This window comes from Diadema setosum, chromosome 5, assembly GCF_964275005.1.
Source record: "Diadema setosum chromosome 5, eeDiaSeto1, whole genome shotgun sequence".
Classification (NCBI taxonomy): Eukaryota; Metazoa; Echinodermata; class Echinoidea; order Diadematoida; family Diadematidae; genus Diadema; species Diadema setosum.
The window spans coordinates 31098124-31120706 of NC_092689.1; the positions used below are offsets into that span (position 1 = coordinate 31098124).

Consider the following 22583-nt stretch of genomic DNA (forward strand, 5'->3'; position numbering starts at 1 on the left):
ATGGATGAGATTCTGCGGAGTCGGTATGTAAATCGAGAACAACTTGTATAATATATGGGCTATATCACAAAACACATGATTGTGATGATAAAGGTGTGTTGGGCACGCATTGGCATTCGACTTCATCTCAAGGCCTTCACTATTGTCCTCTTGAGACAATATTCAGAACCAGGAAAAGAAAAGCATGCCAAATCTCAGCTCAGATCTCATGCCGTGGTTGCACAAATTGCATACCTCCTTTGTTTGAAAACCGATCAGCGCCCCTTTTTAGGCAGCTTCCAGGCGCTGAAGGCCACAAAGAGTGTTAGATCAGGTAAATAACGATACTACAAACATGAGCTTGATGTTCCAGTTCAAACTCACCCATGACCTTTTTTTTTGTATAGCATCGAACTCATGGGCCTTGTTTTACTGGTGTTGGACTTACGGGTCTTTTTTTAACCTCATGTCGGACTCGTTGGCCTTGCTTGCCTACTGTCGGAATCATTGGCCGTATTTGCCTACTGTCGGACTCAATGGCCTTATTTACCTAGTGTCGAGCTCATGGGCTGTATGACTCGTGGGTGTCGGGCTCGTAGGATGACTCCCCTGGATCTCCCTCGCACAATTGAAGAACATCTTTATGTGGAATATAAAGGGAATGGTATAACTTTGGTTGAGATGGGGATTCATATTTCAACATTTTGCGAGATAACAGAAAGAAAACTCTGACGAATATGAAGGAGCATACAATTCTAGGAGGAATTCAAAGATTATTTGAAGAAAATCGGTTTTGAAACGTGCCGAGATATCTAAAGACAAAGTAAAACAAAGTGATCCTAATAAAAGGTGGATGGGACCCAACTTTCTTGTTGGGTGGCATAATTGCTGTTGGGATGGCTACTTAGATTGTCCCCTGGATGTGTCTGGCGTCGAACGGCATGTGATCTGGTATCATTATCAGGCCTAGTGCTGTTCTTTAGCCACCTTAGAACCATCTTTAAACGATCGTATAAAGATAGACATCACTGCCGTCCTTCCAGGCATTCTTAGCAATTTGTAGGAGTTTGTCGGGCAGCCAGCCGGGGCAGTAGGGACGAGTTGAAGTATCCTCGGCCCAAGGCTCGTCCGTGTGTAACAATTAAAATGCTTACCAAAATTCTGCAATAATCTTCTCGCGGAACAAACAATCAACCTCCATGAAACCCCATGTCTTGGCGATTAATGCAAATCCTTTTTGACAACTGCATCACATGAACTATTTTTTTTTAATTGTTCTTATCAAATCTGGTCTTATCTATACGGGACCCTAATGTCAACTTCAATCATTTTGTGATATATTTATATAATATTGACTGGCCCTGAGGGAGGTACCAGAAAATATTGCCCAAACTGAAAGCATATTGCCCGAGTCGAAGACGAGGGCAATATGTTTTCAGTGCGGGCAATATTTATCTGGTACCTCCCGAAAGAAAGGCCAGTCAATATCATAATTATTACCTATCCCCTAGGTAAATTAAGAATTATGTGAATACGGCTATACAGTATGATACAGATCAAGCCACATTTGACTACCTGTAGTAGACCATCAACATGTTATTGCAAAATTGTTCATCAATGTATATATATCATTCAGCTCCAACTTCAAAGATACATATATGTAGTTGTAACAGGCAAACTTCAAACATCTGAACGCTCTTACAGTTTATTTTTACTTCTCTGTTTAAAGTTGGAGAGTTGTAAAACTAATGGTCACTGTGCAATTAATGAGCACAAATGGACTAGTCATTGTTTGACGCCTAGTGCTGCTGTAAGTGGTCGACCTTGTATGAGTTGATTTATCAGCGTTCTTCTGCGGTGCGTGTAACTGACACCCTGGACGTCCTGGAATGTTTTCTTCTTGTGGTCGATCGGAATGTTTAAGCAGGGAGGTGGGGAGAGAGATTCCACTCTTTCTCTTCCCACCTCCCTGTTTTACAGTGCACTCCTATTATAACGACCACGGTAATAACACAATTCTGGTTATAACGAAGTAAAAATTTGAGCTGCAATGTCATCCACTATATGTATTTCTATTATTTATTTGTTCAGTTATAACAACATTCCGATCTAACGAAAGAAAACTACCGGTCCCGAGGATTTCATTATAACAGGAGTCCACTGTATATGTAAAACCCCCGGATGCTCGTGATATGCTCTAATGTCGCCTGCTGAACTCCCAACCCTGCAAAATACCAACTGTAATTGCCTCGCAAAACTACCTCGTATAGGTAATAATTTGTAATATTGACCGGCCTATACGGTACAGTTCTGCCCGACCGTTTTTGCTACGCATTCAAAATTTTCTGAACCCTACCACGCACCCACACACTTTAACAGATCAGTCAATGTTATAGAAACATTTCTGCCATGGTCATTGTGTCATATAATGATCGACGGGGGAAAACCCTTGAATAGAATGTAGGATATGTAGGGACTACAATGAGAACGAAACGCAGTTGCCACAAGAGTTCTGCATTGGTGAACGCATCGGGTTGTATCCCACGTCACATTAAAGGCATAATTTACCATTTGCAGTTGAAACAAAAACCCAGTATTGGTCTTTTAAAATAGTTCTAAAATATGATTTAGGGATAGAAACAACCAATGTAAAAATTAGAACCAGTATAATCGATGTATGACCTCTGCTGTTAACAACTCCCTCTTTGCTGAGTGGACAAGCAAGAAAGTCGCATTAAACTTATTTTACAATCCTCATAAGAAACTTTCGCATGCAACTTTGGTGGGATTCATAGGAAAAATTCTTGACAGACTACATCCTGGGCAAAAGGGAAGAATCTCCAAGTAGGAAACCACAATCCAAGATTTATACACCTTAGGTTTCTTTTAATTTATCAACAAAAAGTTTCACACATCCCTCGATATCCTCACTTACTTTTTTTACCTTATTAATGTTAATGGTGGTGGTCTCCAGCATTTGCTTTGAAATCGCTCGTCAAAACTTTGAAGTCAGGTCCATTCGGTTTATATCTAGTCCAAGGAATGAAACTAACGCGAAATACACTTACACTTACACTTACACTTACACAATGTCAGCGCGCGTTCGCTATTCGATGTCTATTGACGTACACGATGTTTTGCCATCGTAGTCGCGTTGTAGCGACATGTAGATGTCTGTTTAATCCAGAAACTAAGATTGCAAGAAAAAATTGGATGTGAAGAGTTATTGTGAAGGTTTTTTTTTTTTTATTATTGACAACACACACTCGTGCATCTTACAAAGCATTCTTGTTGACGCCAATTCACCCTCAAGTTAATACACGTTTTCGCACGCTTCGCTAATTTGTTGTTATATTTTCGTCGATAGTATCGTCATCACTGTCGATACAGCCATGAATCGCCTACAAGGTCTGTTGGTCACCTGTCCAAAGTAGCCTCTTCAGCATAATCGCATGTTCAAGGCTAGTGGCCCAGAGTTCATGGGTATCAGAAGCGAATGCCACATGTTCAATTCAATGTCACTTATCCCAAACCTCAAGCCATGTGTGGACCTCACTTAACATAACACTGCTGCAAACATGTGTGAACGATTCAATCTTTGTCAGTTGGTACGGAATTATAGTAATAATGAATATATATGAATAGGCGCTAAAATCCATCGTTTTTCAATGGATTTAGCACCTCTTAGTTGAAAGCTCTTCATATATATATATATATATATATATATATATATATATATATATATTGAGTACGAAAGTAAACTGAACAAACGAACAAACAGTATCACGCAAAAGTCAGCCTTTACTACTATAGACTACGTGACGTACAGACAAATCGTCCCATGGATTCAAACAGGGTTGAAAACATGAATTCAGTTCGACATGAACAGAGAAATATCAAAGCGTCCATGGCAAGGGAAATCGATGACAAAACATATTATGGCCAAAGTCTCCAGTTTCTTTCGCTATTTTTCTTTTCCTATTTTCATACAATATGATTAGAACGGTCACTATTATGATTATATTTGATTTTCATTACATTCATTTTGTTTCCAGTAAGACAAAACATTTATTTATAGATAAACTTAGTACAATATTGCTACTAGAAAATATACTCGAACCGTTATATAGCCTTTCTATTCATAATTGTCTTGAGCTCGTACACAACCATGCAGGCTTTTTCTTTAAGCTGCTGAATAATCGCTGAGAAAGTGTATAATGGAAACAATACACCCGATTAATGAAACGCACGACTGGAGATATTTACGTCTAAAGCAATGTATTTCCATTATTTAATTGATTGGCATTGCTTTTTTTCCCCATCTATTTACGCTGTGTGACAATGAACATGGAACGCAACTATTTTCAAAGTTCGTTTTCGTAAATGCAATAACCTTGGTAGGAGGGTAAGGGTATACGCCATAGACCTCCTATAACCTGGCGCACCAAACATCGTCGTCATGCGTGCATGCGAATTTTGACATTGCAAATTAACATTTTCTAGAGGGAAGAGCAGAGAAGACTCTAATTGCCAAATTTATCTTTGAAGCTAAGCGTGATTTTTCCAACGCTGTGTGAAAAAAAAAAAATAGATTTGGGCATTAACAGGTCGAAGGAATGCATGTATGAGTGCATTTTAACTTAAGTAAAACGAACTTTATTCTCCCTTGTGACTGTTACATTGTTGCTTTGTAAGGTAATCCGTAAAAGACGGCCTGAATTTACTACTGGCTTTTATAGTATCTATTTCCGGTCACATGTCTGTCTGGACCACCATATCAGCTTCTTTGTTGACTTTACGAGTATAGTCAAACGGTAATATTACACAATGTTTGTCTGCTCCAGATAACTAATTCTCCACTTCTCATACCCTTCTTATTCCTTTCTCCATTGTCTTCTCTTGTACCAACAGATATTCAAAACGAGGCCCAGCGCCAGACCCCAATACACCGGACAGTCTGGCCACTTCTTCTGACTATCGCCGTGGTCGTGGTAAGTAGCAATTAAAAAAAAAGGGAAAATGCCTTTAAGGCTTTAAAAAAAAAAGAACAGAGAGCTAGTTGTTTTTAGATACAAACAGGTGCGATAAACGCAGCATAACGTTGGCGAAACAGACATAAAGACGAACAACCATTCTACCAGCGACAAGAAGAATTGAAGATCAGACCGCTGGTTGCGGTTAAAGTCACTTGTTGGAAAATTAAAAGAATGGCGTGCCAGCAAAACAAACAAACAAACAGACCCACTCAAGGTATTGACATGATAATTTCTATTTGACAATAGATTGGAGTAGAAAATCACTAGGAATGCAGTGCCTTTTATTATAAAAGAGGTAATGCATACGAGTAACGGTCACGTAACAATATGCGGAGCCAAGTTAACGCGGAAATACAGGGTTGACGATTCCACCACAAAGAACTTCGGTCGCGACATCGGAATAACATTGAGCGAGGCGCCATTTTGCAATTTTCAGTCGGGACGACTTCTACTTGATGGACAATCATTGGCTGATCTGACACTTAGGCCTACTCGTCTTTGATATTATCTATCTATCTGTCTATCTATCTATCTATCTATCTATATGTATATGAAGAGCTTGCTTCCAAAAGGCAAAATCCAAAATCCAAAAGCCAAAATCCATCATTTTTAATGGATTTAGCGCCTTTTGGAAGCAAGCTCTTCATACATACTCGTTTTTATGTGTGTGTGTGTGTGTGTGTGTGTGTGTGTGTGTGTGTGTGTTTGTTTGTGTGTGTGTGTGTGTGTGTGTGTGCGTGTGTGTGTGTGTGTGTGTGTGTTAAGAGAAAGAGGACGCATTTCACATTCTCAAGAACACTTCTGCAGAGAACGGTAAACCATGAAGCAAAACGAATGTGCTTTCTCAAACACATTTAGCGACACAACGTTTCAGACAAACTGCAAGCCAGTTTGCACTAGACACCAGCGAACGAGGAAGTAGAAAACAATGTATCGCGCGTGAAAAGCATTCGATGGTGGGACTGTAGCATATCGTGGCGTCACACCCGCCCCCACATGACGTGGTGGTGAAGTAAAAGAATTTTTTTCTGAGACTGGCTTCCGTTATCCTCCGTTATTCGTAAGGTCCTTTGTGCTGCGAAATATGTGAAAAAATGAACAGAAACAGATCTTTTGAATCTTTGCACTGCGAAATAGAAAAAAAAAAAGAAGAAAGAAATGTGTACAGTAGAGAGAAAAGGAGCTGCTGACGATTTGGCGGTAAACAGACGCGAGGGCCAAGGGCACAAAATTTACAATTTCATTTTGTTAATCTCTGGATCCGTATTAAAAGGAGAAATGATGACCCACATTTTATTTTCCAGACAAAAGTTTCAAGCAGGACTAGAAATACTTTACAAATTAGACAAATAAATACACAATAACGTCACAAACGCGTGTTCAAAATAAAAACCGAGATGAGAGCGTTCATCAGCAGCTGGCAGTTCTCCCATTGTTTTGAACATTCAAATTTAAATTCAAACTTTATTTTCACTTTCTTTTTTCAACAGAATGTACAAGAAACAATATTATGAATTTAACATGCAAATCGTTGAAAAATATACATAACCAGACAGGATTAACAACATGTTGATGTCTACATGATCAGTACAATAAAGATACATACACTCTATATACACTCTGAGAAAAAACAAAGTGGAGGTAGCCACTCAAAAGACTAAGCTTGTAACATGTGGGTACCTCTGAGGGAAAGGGGGGAAAACGGGGTGAAAACTTACATCTACAAAGAGTGCGGGAAACTGGGGAAGTGGGGAATAGAGAAAATAAAAGAAAGCAAAAGTGTGAAAAAGGGAACAAAAAACAGGGAAAAGAGGAAGAGAGAGAGAGAGAGAGAGAGAAGAAGCCAAAAAATTTTGATGCATACACCAAGGGCGAAAGCCCACAGAGACAACATTAAACATTAAGAAATATGAGTAGGCCTATTTTAGCTCACCTGAGCCAAAGGCTCAAGTGAGCTATTGCGATCGTCCTCCGTCCGGCGTCCGTCGTGCGTCGTCCGTCGTGCGTAAACTTTTTACTTTTTCATCTTCTTCTTGAAAACCCCAAGACCAATTTTCATCAAACTTGGCAGGTAGCATCCCTATGGGGTTAGAAACTCAACTTGTTAAAATGGGCACCATGCTCCACCCAGGGGGCCCCCAGGGGGCCCCCAGGGGGACTCAAACCCCCCCCCCCCCAAAAAAAAAAAAATTAAGGAATCTTTAAAATCTTCTTCTCTAGAACCAGAAGTGATAGAGCTGAGTTAATACTATGAGTTAGTACATTGATGACTGTAGTTTCAAGTTTGTTCATGGCAGAATCAGGGGTGCCCCCCTCGGGACCCTGGGGAGGGAGGTGGGGAGGGGTCCTAATGGGGCCTAAATTGTACATTTTCATCTTCTTCTTGAGAACCCCATGACCCATTTTCACCAAACTTGGCAGGTAGCATCCCTAGGGGGTTAGGATCTCAATTTGTTAAAATGGGCACCATGTCCCACCCAGGGGGCCCCAAGGGGGGCCCAAACCCCCCGAAATGAAGGAATCTTTAAAAATCGTCTCTAGAATCAGAAGTTATAGAGCTAAGATAATACTATGAGTGAGTACATTAATGACTGTAGTTTCAAGTTTGTTCATAGCAAATCCAGGGGTGCCCCTCTTGGGGGCGGGGGGGGGGGGGGGTTGGGAAGGTCCAAATGGGGGCCTGAATTGTACATTTTCATCTTCTTCCTGAAAACCTTATGATGGATTTTCGTCAAACTTGGCAGGTAGCATCCCTAGGGGGGCAGGATCTCAATTTATCAAAATGGGCACCATGCCCCGCCCAGAGGGCCCCAGGGGGCCAAATTAAGGAATCTTAAAAAATGTGGGCCCTTATTGTACATTTTCATCTTCTGCTTGAGAATGCCTGGCCAAATTTTAGTAGAGCTGTGAATAATTTAGATTAGTGACTGCGTGAAAGGTGAACTTGCGATACTCAGGTGAGCGCTAGACCCGCGGGTCTCTTGTTTGTCAAGAATTCAATTATTACCCCACCTGCCCCTTAATCGTCGCCATCGGCAAATCATCGCCACATTTTCAGTCGCAAGGGACATCTGTGTGGCATTTCAGTGGTCTTTCATTGTGTCTATGATTTTTCGAGTGGAAAATGCAAAACAAACCTGAATAAACAAACAAACAAACAAACAAACAAACAAAAGAAATGCACATAGTTTGTTAACATTTGTGTTTTGCGGCAGTTTTCTGGCCTTGAATAGTCAGTCCAAAATAAAAGTGTAACTATTATGCGAGGGATTAAGTCTGAAACTTGTTAGGTGGTGATGTCCTCACCCCAGCATTCTAATACTATTTTACGAAAACATGTGGAAATGAATAATTCTGCAACTTTTTCAATAACTTAGATCTGACTGTGGTTTGCTTATACCAGAGTCAACCTGAGGGTAGTGTGTTGCTTTTAACCCTTTCTTTAAGCAGTTGTCCCATTGAGACGGCGGTCCTTTAAGCCTTCATACAGAGTACACTCGCTTCCCGTCACCAATGGGTTAAATGGATGGGTAGGAATTTAAACCCCGGCTGGCGCCCGCGGCATCCGTGAGGAAGAGCACTCTATAGTGGAGTAGATGGGTAAGGTGAACAAACCCCTCACCCCTTGGTGCCAAATCGGTTATGAGTACATTCCGGAAGATGATGTGTGGAGTCCAGCGTGAAGTGCAACAGATATTTCCTTTGACGGCGCTGTCATTTCGATATATATGTCGTCAGTATGTCTGATGTTCCATTTCCGTTATAGTATTGCATTGTGCACGCAAACAGGTAGTCCGCAGCGTAAGCGAATTTTGATCAACCAAACGACTAGCCCGGGCCTGCTAGAGACCACGTGACTATAACTAGTGCTGATTGTATGAGATATCGACATCAATATGCCACCTCAGCTTGAAATGAATGAAATAGATGTGCGTTTGTGTTGACATAGCTCTCCTGAGTCTTCCCCTTATAATTATAAACTGTCAATTCCCTGTCGCGGTTCACTGTATAATGTTCATTGGATCTCCATTACGAAAATGAATATACGTAATGAGCAAACTATCATCTGAAGGTCACTGCGGTCTTCAAGTCAAGTTAGTTGAATTCGTTTAATTTGACCTTTTTTTTTTCAAATTTATGAACATTATCAATATCGTGTATTTGTAATGTGCGTATGGCCATTAGTGGATTACTGCAGACCCATCCAGCTATATTGCGAAAACGTAGGTGACGTATTGAAAGGATGGATTTAAAATTCTTCCCCTTTCCATGGTCTACTGACAGTCATTAATTGGATACCAAGCCAAATGGCCATTTTGATGTTTGTTTGTTATTCACTTCAAGGATTCTGCTTATAAAGTGACGAGAAGAGTACACGGCAAATACGTAGTTTGCAGCAGCAAGGCATTGAATACTTACGGTATTGAGATATTTCACCACGTTTAATAGAAGGTGTTTGTTATTCACTTCAAGGATTCTGCTTATAAAGTGACGAGAAGAGTACACGGCAAATGGTTTGCAGCAAGGCATTGAATACTAAATCGGTATCGAGATATTTCACCACGTTTAATACAAGGTGACAAACGCTTAAATATCCCAGTGTAGTATCGATTGACTGCATGCCCTATTTCCTGTTACACCTTTAATCCTTTGACCATCTCTATGGGAGTGCTGTGAAGCAAGTTCCAATTTCCTACCCCCCCCGTGCCCCCCCCCCGTGCCCCCCCCCCCCCCCCACACACACACACAGCCATTCGCCCAAACACACATTCCCGTTGGTCAGTGCATTCTAGTATTAAACGGGATGGGTACAGTTTCAATTGAGATGAGGCTTCGATTTCCAACGTTTTTCGATGATGATTTTTTTTTTTTTAGATAATAAGCTTCTTAATTAAAGTGAAAGAGCATATTATGATTCTAACTAGAAAATTGGTTTTGAAGTGGCTGAGATATCCAAAACAAAGCAATCCTAATAAAAGATGGGACCTACCTTTTACTAGGATTGCTTGATCGTTTTACTGTTTTTAGATATCTCTGCCATTTCAAAACCGATTTTCGTCATATAAACTTAGAAGTCCACTTAGAATCGTATGCTCTTTAACACTCCATAAAATGGTTTCTTAGTATCTCGCAAAAAGGTAAAAGCTGAATTCTCACCTCAACCAACACTATCCATCCCTTCAAAACTCTCCAGTGGTTGCGACAAGGTTGTCACATCGCTGCAGACGCCAGGACATAGCTAAGAATTGCTCCTGCCATTCGTTCCACAGAAGTACCATGCACAGAAACAAACCAATAAAAAAGCGAGCATTTTCGTCCGACAGACAGGATTCGCAGAAAATATAAAGTTTGCGTAAAATTTACTCGTCTTTCTATGGATTGGGCAAATCTTGTTAAAGGCATTATTTACCGTCTGCAGATGAAATAAAAACTAAGCTTTAGTGCTTCAAAATAGTTCTAAAATGTGAGTTGGGGATAGAAACAACCAATGTAAAAGTTTGAATTAGTATAATCAATGTCAAGTTTTGTTATATGTACAAAATGTGAACAACGCTTATGATAAAAATATTTCCAGATTAAACCGTTTACAGTTGCGGTTTACTGAGAAAAAAATAGTGATATCTCCTTATATTTTAGGTTTTATTGCAAAATTCTTATATGGTATGATGTTGGTGATACAACTGACCTACACATATGCATCAAATGTGATACATGTATCTTGAAGATTTTTTAAATCATGGTAAACATGACCCTTAAAGTGATATTTGACTTGCTGCAATTGGCAACGGAAGTCCGAAGTCAATATTGAGGAATAGGGCAATCTGAAATCGTATACATGTAGTTACTATTGTTGCAGGGAAATGGGGGCTCAAGCTATGTATTGCCCTCTAAGCCCAAATGTGGTATGTTAAAACGTCCATTGTTCCATGAATAGGAGGAGTGTGATTGTAGGTCCTACAATCACATTCCTCCTAAGAAAAAAAAACAAAAAAAAAAAAAACGATCGTCTGATCATAGCTCATCTCCTGACTATGAGATGAGCTATGGAGATGAGCTATGATCAGACGATCGTGTTTTTTTTTTTTTTTTTTACTGTTCTCCAAGGCGAGCCATGATTACCCCGTGTAATCCATGATATGAACCTCTGTTACTTCCATACGATATAGACCTCCACTTGTACATAACATTATGAATAGGCTAGATGGAGGACCGCCCCCCCCCCCCGCCCCATCCTCCGACATTCCTGAGTGGTAGTTGACGCCACGCAGACAATGCGGGAGTGATCTTGTCCGAAAGAAAGGAGAAAATGCCAAATTAAGAGGAAAAAAAAGCTCAACCCAGCTGAATTCATGATTCATTGTGTAACATTCAGTCAAGCAGATCTATAGGCCTTCTTGTGCGCTTATACCCTCCTTTGGGGATATCGAGGTAGTGTTGCGACGCCACCCTCAACGAGTGGTACTGCGGGGGTGCATTGAATGAATTCGCTGAAAAGTGTCTTCGGCCCCTTTGTCAAAAATCAGCCAAGACTGATAAAAAACCATGGTGTTAACGAGTAGGCCTGTAATCCAGGATAGCTTCTGACAGCATGCTTGCGAAGATCATCTCAGGACCCTTGTGTGAAAATACCAATGACATCTTCTTATTGACATGGGATGATGTTTGGGGGCTTGGGGAGGTTTCTGATCTCCTCTAACCCTCTTGCAGCGATTGTGTCTTTGTCATGAAGGTGTGGGGTCGTGTGGCACAATGAAGTGCCTTAAAGGAGTTTGTGGGCCGTGCTTGCTGACTAAGCACCTAACTCCTCAAAGGAATCTTTTTTTTTTCACCCTCAATTCTCGCATAATGGATGTAGTGAAACGTGACAGAGTGGATTTTTTTTCCAAATTTTTGTTTTTGTGCATGAACATAATAATAATGAATGTAACGAAATGTAACGAAAAAGAATATCTCATGACAACGAGTGTACATGAAACATTCTACTTGAATGTTCAAATAAACACATTTAGAAAATATTCATATTTACCCAAGAAAGAATATATATACATGTATATAATTATACTGACAACATAATATCTCCCGTCAAGCAGTGCATTTAAGTATTTCTTCTTGAGTGTTCATGTAAACAGATGTACCAATTTTCAAATATACAAAGCATAATTGCCACTCAATGGCCCGAATTCACGAAGGTGGTACAAATGAAACCATGGTTTAAACCATGGACAAAAACCATGGAGCGCCAAGTGTCTCATGGAATATTTCGTTACGAAATCGGTCATTTCGTCCATGAAATGATTATTTTGTAACGAAATGACAACATTTTGTAACTAAATGAACATTTTGTCCACGAACTTGATAATTTCGTTAACGAAACGGTCATTTTGTCGACGAAATGACCAATTTCGTAACGAAATATTCCGTGCGACACTTGGCGCCCCATGGTTTTTGTCCATGGTTTAAACCATGGTTTCATTTGTACCACCTTCGTGAATTCGAGCCTATAAGTGCGCAAAAAATTAAATTAAATCTTTTACATAAAAATCCAAAACTTCCCATCCCCCATATCTTTCTTTCTCATTAATTAATGAAATCTGCCCTTTATATACACCTCACCATAACATTCCTCCTTTCATTCCCCTTAACCCCCCTATAATATATGTTTAACATATAGGGACCTATATTGTAAAATATAGCAAGGTTTACAAATTCCCCATGTATGTTCCTACACCCACTAATTTCTTCCCACACTTGCAAAATATCCATATATACACATATATGAAAATAAATCTACCTCATACTGATATAGTAAAGCGGTGATCAAAGATCATTTTGTAACTCATATTTCTATTTCGTAATGTTTCAGCCAAATTATCCGTTGCGCCTAAACAAACAATTCACAATTTATCATGCTAACCCAACTCCTATAATCTTGACAAACCGGACTTACAATATTCCTTCTAATTCCACCTTTCCCATCCATAAAGATATACACATACACATTCGTTACATTGTTTAAAAGTACCGTATGTAAAAATGTTGCCCCAGGTGTTATACTACGTTGTGTCTGTTTCAGCTTGTGTGCGTGTCCTCGGCATGTGATTGTACAATATGAACAAATGAATGCACGCCTGCATGGCAGCTGTTGGAGTGTTGTCGCGGATCGCTGAACATTGCGTGTAACATGACAAACCATCACAAAATGCTAAACATTGTTCATTTTTTGTAGCAAGGGTCGGGCCAAAGTTTAACAGCAGATGCTATTTTTTTGATGAGCTAATGTCGCTCTAAGCGTGTTTATGCTTGCCACTATCTTTTTATTGAAATATGTGACGAAGGTACATTGTCCTTTATTTTAATGTCTGTCAGTGTTTCTATGTGCAAATAATATTATGAAATATGTATCGATATGTGTGTGTATGTGCGTGTGTGTGTGTGTGTGTGTGTGTGTGTGTGTGTGTGTATGTATGGAAATGTGTGTTACCGTCTCCATGTGCGTGTACATGGATATGAGTCTTTCCCCTCCCCTCCCCCCCCCCCCTCCGTATTGTATGCAATGTGTTGCCAAATACATGTCGCATTTGTACGCCAGGTAATATGATGGGAAAGAATAGGACTGTAACGTTTTTGAACAGAAGACAAAGGGAGCAGCGAAGGGAAACTTTTGAAGATCGATTATAGCCAGAACAAGTTAAAAGGATAGTTTTGTATTGGTGGAGATGAGAATTTGGCTTTTTACTTTTTCGAGATACCAGGAAACCACTTATTAAATAGTACAGAGGATACCATTCTAGGAGGAATTCAAAGTTAAATTGATGAAAATCGGTTTTGGAATGGCTGAGGCACCCTATAACAAAGTAAAACAAGGCGATCGTAACCAGCCATTTCAGAACCAATTTTCATCAAATAAATGCTGAATTTCTCTTAGAATAACATGCTCTTTCATATTTCATAAAAAAGTTTCTCACTATCTCACCAAAAAATATTAGAAATCTGAAGTTAGGTCTCTACCGAATCTGTACAATCCCTTTAAAGATGCCCGCCTGCATACTTCCTAACATGTAATCATGAAAGTGATATCATCATTATTATATCATATCATATCAGATCGAATCATATCATATCATATCATATCATATCTATCATATCATAGCATACCATATCATATATCATATCATATCATATCACATCATATGAAGTCATATCATATCATTTTATATCATATCATATAACATAATGCAATCAAGTACAGTATTACCTGTTACAAACAGATTAGTTTCTGTGGTTAGGAGATACGTAGTCAATACTAAATAGATTCAGTTATATGAGACGTGCACTCGGTAGTGCTATTACGACAGGGAACGGCCTTTGTTCATTAGATTCTCGTCAAGACAGTCTTTTTTTTTCTGTTTTCTCTTTTGCAATCTCACCAATCAATAACATTGGCGGATTGATATCGATTGCCATCAGCATAGCTGTTGATCGCTATGTGTGATCTTACGTCTTACGTTATGTATGTTGTTGTTGTTGTTCTTTTGGATTTGTCAAGCTCTCTGCCGGGTGGGCAATTTGCTCCAAAATATATGTTTATTTAGATATTCTCTTAAATTCAATTATAAAACCTACACTACTTCTAATTCTATTCTATTCTACTTCTATTCACAAACGAGATATTTACAGAAAGAGAAAAGGGGAATAGGTTTTAGGAAAAGATGTCGCCTGCCTACTCCTGCACCGAAATGCAGGATTACACCAGTCCCGTCGGCGGGCGGGTTGAGGACCTGCCCGCCGACGCCGGTGAAGTCTCGGCCTTTCCCGGGGGCAGGTGCCTCTAGTTGTCCTATAGGCCTATGGTGTTAGATTATTATTAGCCTAGTAGGCAGGGACATCGTGGAAGAGAAGGGATGATAGAGAGTATATAGCGGAAAGGGTGAATACAGAACAGAGAAAATAGACTGCTAGGGGGTGGAGGGTGCTGACCTCCTATCTCTGACATAGGGTCAGCCCTTTACCGTTAGCTGATGCATCTGTATCACATTCTTTATAATACTGGCAGAAGTGTTGTAATGCGTGGAGACATGGTTACTAAAATTGAATCACACATACCTTAGGCCTATTAAGATATGAAAATACCTCATCATAACACAATTTGAAATTGTTAATAACTGAACGATATCTTAAGTACAATTTTAACGCAGTCAAAATGCTTGAACCCCACCATAAATACTTTAGATTTCACGTCTTTTATCTATAGGCACCTATCTACTAGTTTTCAAATCTTATATTTTCTTACTTGAATATTCATGAGTATGCACGAATATTCAGGAGATACGTTAGGCATCGGACGTTTAATTTTGTAACGTCTGATAACGGTTACTATAGCGTTTTGTAAAGGGAATTTCATTTTGTAACGTCCATTGACGTTATGGAAACGTTTTCAAACAAAAAGAGAACAACAACCTGTGGTTTGCGGTAAAAGTAAAGTCCAAACTTTGACGTTATATGTACGTATGAGAAAACATCCATCTTAGACAAAGACGTACGAAAAGTAAAAAACAAAATCAAAAATAAAACGTTGAGGAAACGTTCTGAAAACGTTATGTGTTTGTTGGGTCTAGTATCCCCGATGAATGTATACTTTGTTTCCCTCCCTGGGGCTGTTACTGTTGTTTCCAACAAACCTAACCGTGAGGAGAGATTTTGTTATATTTTGGAAATAACACTTTGAAAATGGTGATTAGAATTAATATCAAAACCATGTGGATTAAAAAAAAAATGAAATTGTATTTGGGAGAATTACGTCATGTTCGCTGTGATGTAATTATGTTTCCTATTGATAGTTCAGTAGCCACGTTGTTGATTTTTCAAATACTTTTGATGTGTAGTAGGTTTTGTATAGTTTTTATATGGTCTCGAAGGACTGCGTTTCAAGTGGGGCCCCAGTTTATACCAGAAACATTGTGACACAGTTGCCTAGACAACGGATTATGGAAGATCAGACGGAGGAAAAATATATCAACGAGACAGTCGGGTCTTCATCGTGACTTTGGGAGAGGTTGTGTCTGAGAAAATAAAGACCAAAGAACAACAACAATCTAAACAGTCAAGCTGAGTAGAGGTCAAAGTCAACTAGTTCCACTCGACATCGATCTTACGATCGTTGTTAAAGGGCGAATTCACCCAGATATTTCAGTGGATTGAGTGAATGCAGCAATACTGGTAAAACACATCAGTAAAAGTTTGAGGATATCTGACAATCCGTTTAAAAGTTTTTTGTTTGTTTGTTTGTTTTTAAGATTCAGTCCAGCCATCGCTAGGTGAGAAGACTCCAACATCACTGTGTGTGACATCATCGAGCACAACGACATAAAGAAAATCTTCACAGAATTCAACATATTTTCATATTTCTAGCAAAAATGAAAGAGCAGTTGACTTACCTCTTTCAGAAAGCAGAGGGAGCAATATTGTCCTTAAAATCTGTCAGTATCAAGTCGAGGCAATGCAATATGTAGGACCCACTTTCATAAAAGAATGACATTTTGCGGAATTCTTTTTATTTCTTATATCATTTCTCCTATCTTAATTAACGTTGTCCTGCAGTGATGTGACAAACTGCTGTAGTCATTTCATCCAGCGATGGTGGCACTGAAACATTGACATTTCATAACTTTTGAACGGATTGTCCGATTTTCCTCAAACTGCGTTCTCCTGACAAAAGTTGCATTCACTCAATCCACACATTTTTATACTTGGGTAAGCGTGACCTTTAAGGCTGTAATGCTAAGCGGTGTGTCGCTACTCCTCGCAGAGATGCCCTCGTAATTCAAAGCTGTGACCCTTTTATGAGAGACTTCTGATTCTTCATTGGAGGAGGGAAAAATGACCAAACTGACTTGAATTACATTCCCCTTGATGCGGCAGATGAGAGAGGATAGGAACTTTTATAGTGCCCGTTCTCATCGAAAACAAAACAAGAAAAAAAAAATCGAAATTTTGGTCGCAATCAAGTTTGCGTATTTTTAATTCAGCATTCTCACTGTGAAAGTTTCAAAACTTAAAGGGCTTTTTACACTTGTAAATTTTTGCTTAGCCCCGGACTATCGGTGGGGCTAAGGGGGGGCCTTAGCCCCACCGATAGTACGGGACTATCCTTAGCCCACTTTCTGTTTACACTCGTTTTTGCCAAAGTGGGCTAGCCCCACCGATAGTACGGTACTATCTGGCCCTGCAAAATAGCAGGGGTTAGCACCGCAATTGCGGTGCTAGCACCGCAATTGCGGTGCCAAGCAAGTGAGTGTAAACAGAACGAAAAAATAATCCTGGGCTAAGCGACGGAGACGAAGTGCGACCCTCACTGACCAATCAGAAACGAGGTAATCAAGTGCTGCCGGTGCGTGCGTGTACGTGTACAGTACACAGCGTAATTATGAATATTCATGTGGTTTGGAAAGTCCGGGGCTAAGAAAGACGAGTGTAAAAAGGTCAGTTTTCTCCTTAGCCCCGGACAAGAGATAGTACGGGACTAATTGGCGAGTGTAAAAAGCTGAAAAAATTGGTACGGGACTAACGATAGTCCTGGGTCAGAGAAAGTCCGGGGTTAAGAAACACAAGTGTAAAAAGCCCTTTATTGGCCCTAATTAACAAAGGTGGTTTAAATTTAAACCACGGTTTGTGCAAATTTCTTCTGCGCAAATACGATTGACAGATTTCGTACGCCATGGGACGTCCAATAACAAAGGCGCGTTCAATACGCGCATGTCCAAGGTACAGGTACGCCTATTTCGCGCGTATTACCTCCGTCAAGGAAGGAGGAGATTAAGTGATCATCGGCGTTGGTTTGTCTGTTTCCAAAATAACTCAAAAATTGTGAACGGATTTGAATGAAACTTGTAAGAAGAACTGATAATGACACAAGGACCAGACAATTAAATTTTGGGAATGATCCGATAATTTTTATGGATATTTGAAGGATTTAAAAAAAAAAAAAAATCTTTTGGCAGATAGGGTCAATGAACTTTGTAGGCGTATTTGAGGTTTGCATACGCGCTCGACCGGGCTCGCTTCGCTCGCCCGTATACTGCGAGAGGGCCTTGACAAAAGGCTATGGTGTATAGGGCCTAACGTCTAGCGTACGTTCTTGCGCTGTGCTGGATTGGGCATTATTCCTTCAGTAACAAGGTTCAGGCTTCAAGCCCTGCCAAGACACCTACATGTCCCGGGTGCAAGGCCCTATATCCACATGGTCTCCTCCTTCCACGGGCGTAGAAAGAATGGACATCCGTCAAAAGGAAGTTCAATGTTATTGTGTGGTTTGATTTAGCTTGCTTAGGCCGGAAAGTGCCGGCCTGTATGGCGTGAATACTTAACAACGAGTGGAGTAAGTGAACTATGGGTGCGCCCAGATTCCCAAGACTAGAATAGGTCAAGTATATATGTTGCAAAACGCTATTGAGCACTGCGACGAGCTGGAAAGGGTATAAGTTTAAAATACAGTTATTTGGGTTATCGTTCCTACTCTTATTGAGGCCAATGTTTATTGCACAGGTAGATGTATATATCTTCCTCTGTACTCCGATGAGAATCTGAGGAGGTTACTTTGGACCCTCTTTGAAATTACGGAAGACTCTATTTTGAATGCAGGCCCATTAACGTTCCGACATTCTATAGATCCCAGTCTCTTCCAGTTCACCAGGCATATTCCTCTTCCAGCAGAATGTGCACAGTGGCCGTCTGTCCTTTTCTGCCAGGGGAGTTTTGTGGCGCGTAGCCATGGCGACCATTGAATGGCGCGACACTGATTTCTTACGCTCACGATGATTCTGTTCTTTGCGGGTGACAACCCTATAGAAAAAGGCACAAATGATTATTATTACGTTCAATCTTGCTGATGATCCCTTGTCATGTTGGTATGTATGGATAGATCATCGTACGACTTCGCTCTGTTCATGTTTCACATAGTATTTCACCTTCGTTATTTATTACCACACAAATTAATGATCGATACCAACTTAACTGATCTAGTATACGGAGGGGTGAAGCTAAAGAGCTTATAATGAGTGGTAGTGAGAAAAATCTAAGTACACTGGAGTCAAAATGTGGAATGAAAAGCAACAGTGTCTAATCTTATCATTGTTATACTATAGAGACTGAACTTTGGAATATTTCAAGAGGGCCTACTTTTGAAAAAAAAATATTTCGATAAATTCCTTTGTAAGTGTGTGTGGGGGGGGGGGGCATATCCATGGGGCAATCCTAGTTTAAGCTCTGTTATTATACTATGCCACCGGTGATTTGTCTGCTTACAGTGCCAATGACATTTCAGAAGTTGTGGTCCAAAGATGCCGTGGGCTGAGGAATGTTTCACCAGTACCAGCCAGCGTAAATATAATCCTAGTGCAGATAAAAATTAGGCTGAACGAAGGAGTAAACTTTTCTAAGCACAGCAATGAAAATTAGATCGAAATTGGATTAAAAAAAGTCCATGTGACATTTTGAAGTTTCGCTGATTTTTCAGGAAATAGTTCTTGGACAGTCAATATGAATAGGCCCTATATATGAAAATAGAGAAGTGATGACGTCATCTCCTCACAGCTTGCCATCCTGATTTGTCTATAACTGATCATTGTTCTGAATTTATTCAACCAGGAATAACATCATGTTTTACACTTTAATAACAGAAACATAGAATTTTCATCATTTTCTTGTACACGATCATTGGAAAAGTGTGAGGTTATGACATCATCAGCTCTTTCACGTTATTCATATTAACTTTACGAGAACTGTTCTGCACAAATTAGCAAAACTTCACAATGTCATAACTTCCTTGATTTTTATCCGATTTTGATTAAATGTCCACTGTTATACTCCTTAGACTTGACTATTTCGTATCAGTCTGACTTATAAATGGACTGGAATTCCTGTTCAATGATCAACACGGTTGATTGTCAAAAGACATGAAGCTGCCATAGTAATACCAGGGAGGTGGAAGATCTCCCTGGTAATACTCTAATAGTAATAGTTCCAGCCCGACCACGAGTAAATACTCGGAAGTGCTTTTCTGATGTGAAAGGTATGTGGTCTGATTGGTCGTCATCCACCACGCTGTAATTATCCAGATAATAGAGAATTGTGTGGTAACCAGAGGGCTACAGCTGGTAAAACCTTTTTCTAAAGAGAAGAGGGTCAGCGAAGTAATAGCCGTATCAAAATCACAATAGTGCGGAGGACACTTGTCCGGGAGAGAGAGAGAAAAAAATATGCTCACTATTGACATCGACAGCGTCACGTGTCAATTCATCCTCCGATGGGAGAGAGAATTGGGGGGGGGGGGGGGAGAGAATTTTGAATCACAATAAAATGGTATGTTGCTGTCATTGTGGTTTGCTTTCTTTGTCTGTGGGAATGTGTGCGTTTTGTTTGCGATGATTTTGTGTAAGTTTGAGGATGGGGGGTGCAACCTCTATTATACCCCCGTGACGATCCAACGGCAAACGGTACATTCCGAGGAATTTCACTCACATTGGGTGACGGATGTGATATCATTTCTATCTTGTTCATTTAAATTCAATGAATGTAATTGGTCAATCAATCACGTAGGACTAATTAAATGCGCTTGGTCTGTTTTTGACTACATGTATAGATAAGGATTGAGGAGTGTAGAACTACAAATAGGTACAAGTAGGTACATTTTGAGTGCATGTAACGTTAGGTTTTTTGTAGAGTGAGTTGCTGTAATGAGTTACTGTTGGAATGTAATCATTGATAACTAACTCAAAGTCATGATACTTGAGGTCTGTCAGAAGCCATCCTCGGTGATGGAGAGCCTTTCTCAAACTTAACGTCTATTGAGAGACAGGAATTGTAAGGTACTGCCCATAATAAGCCAGTTCGCAATTCCACTTTGCGCATGAGCAGAAAAGAAAAAGTAAAGTCCAGATAACAGGCGCATGCCAGTGGGTTTTTAACTTGACTGAGATACCTATCCGTGGTGTTATGATTATTTATATAATCCGTATTTATGGTGCTCGCCAGCGCCATGATCTTCCTGGTATTTAGTAATAGGCCTATCAATAGAAGAAGTCTGTAAAATACACAAAACAATGGGTGCTGCCCCAAGTATAAACTGACGGGCCATTCTAGTCACGTGGTATACGCAGGTTTATTCTTTGTTTGAACACGAGTTCCATATCGTTACGTTGGGCAAGGACATTAGGTATCCATGCGTTGACGAGTGAGGTGCATAAAAAAAAGAAGGTCAATCGTATAAATGTGCACATGAGCTAAGTACGACCTGGCTTATTATGGTACATACGGGGAAAACCAGACATTAGACTACAATGTGCTTATTTTGACAGGCCGAATTACCGAACATCAATGATTTTCCCATCTAGAAGGGAAGAGCACGTCAAACATGCCACACCAGTCTGTTTCCAGCGCACTTGGTTTGCAGAAAGCTATTATTACAACTCAAAAGTAGGATTCCGTATTTTCCCATAATGGAAAATACCCTGTAGTAGTAGCAGTGATACAAATGAAGTACAAAGTAGTAATGTTCTCTTTTCTGTAAAAGCTCCACGTGCTTTTTTTGCAAGTTAAATCTCTGTCTGTCTATCTGTTCATACCCAGCGATGACTTTCTGATAGATAATAATTTTGTTTCATACTGTTTCACTGTTTGTATACGATGAATATGTATATCTATCTATATATATATATATATATATATATATATATATATATATATATATATATATATATATGTATAAGCCTACATACATATATACACACATTCACGCACATACATACATACATACATACATACATACATACATACATAGAGACATACAGAGAAAGAGGAGGGCGATAGCAATTTCTCGTACTGAATTACCTACCCACGCTCCTTTGCAACTTTTTCTTCCCGGTGGAATTTCCTGTCAATGCCCTTGTCTGCAGACCTTTCCGCGAGAAATGCCTCCCTCTTTGAGCCTTTCCGTTTGCCGTCCGCCGGTCGGGCAACGTCCGCTCTGCGCTGGTCTGACTGATTAGGGCCTACATGGGTGGAAACACTGTGATGTAGCAGAGACTGATTTGGACTGGACTCGTCATGTCATGGGTTCGAGCCCTATCAGCTGCCTCGTTGTATGCAGTCGTTCTTAAGACATGAGCTATACACTTACTTTGTCCCCTTTGCACCGTGCGATGCGTTCAGTTGGGTATATCTCATGGAGCTGTACCTCCACGGGCATCTGCTGGCGCCGGGGTTAACCTCCTACTTAGGGAACTGAGTGGCCCACGTGTTCAATTAGAGGGGAAATCCAGTCCAAATATAAGTTAGTCTGATAAGAAAGAGTATAAAATATTACGAGTTCAACGGTATAATTTTAATCGAAATCGGATGAAAAAAATAAGGAAGTTATGACATTTGGAAGTTTTGCTATTATGGGGGGAAACAGTTCTTGAACAGTCAATATGAATATGCAAATGATAAAATGAGCATGTCATTCCCTCACAACTTACCTTATAGTTTGCACATAAAATTATGAAATTTCCAGTTTTCCATTCAAACGCAATT

General features: G+C 39.9%; 1 protein-coding gene across 1 annotated transcript in view; it reads left to right on the top strand.

Moving 5' to 3' along the window:
* Positions 1-22583, top strand: part of LOC140229283 (uncharacterized) — an 87590-nt gene that overhangs the window by 58515 nt on the left and 6492 nt on the right. The window contains exon 4 of the mRNA XM_072309558.1: positions 4891-4970. Coding sequence (XP_072165659.1) covers positions 4891-4970 — 80 coding nt within the window. The remainder of the gene's footprint in view (positions 1-4890; positions 4971-22583) is intronic.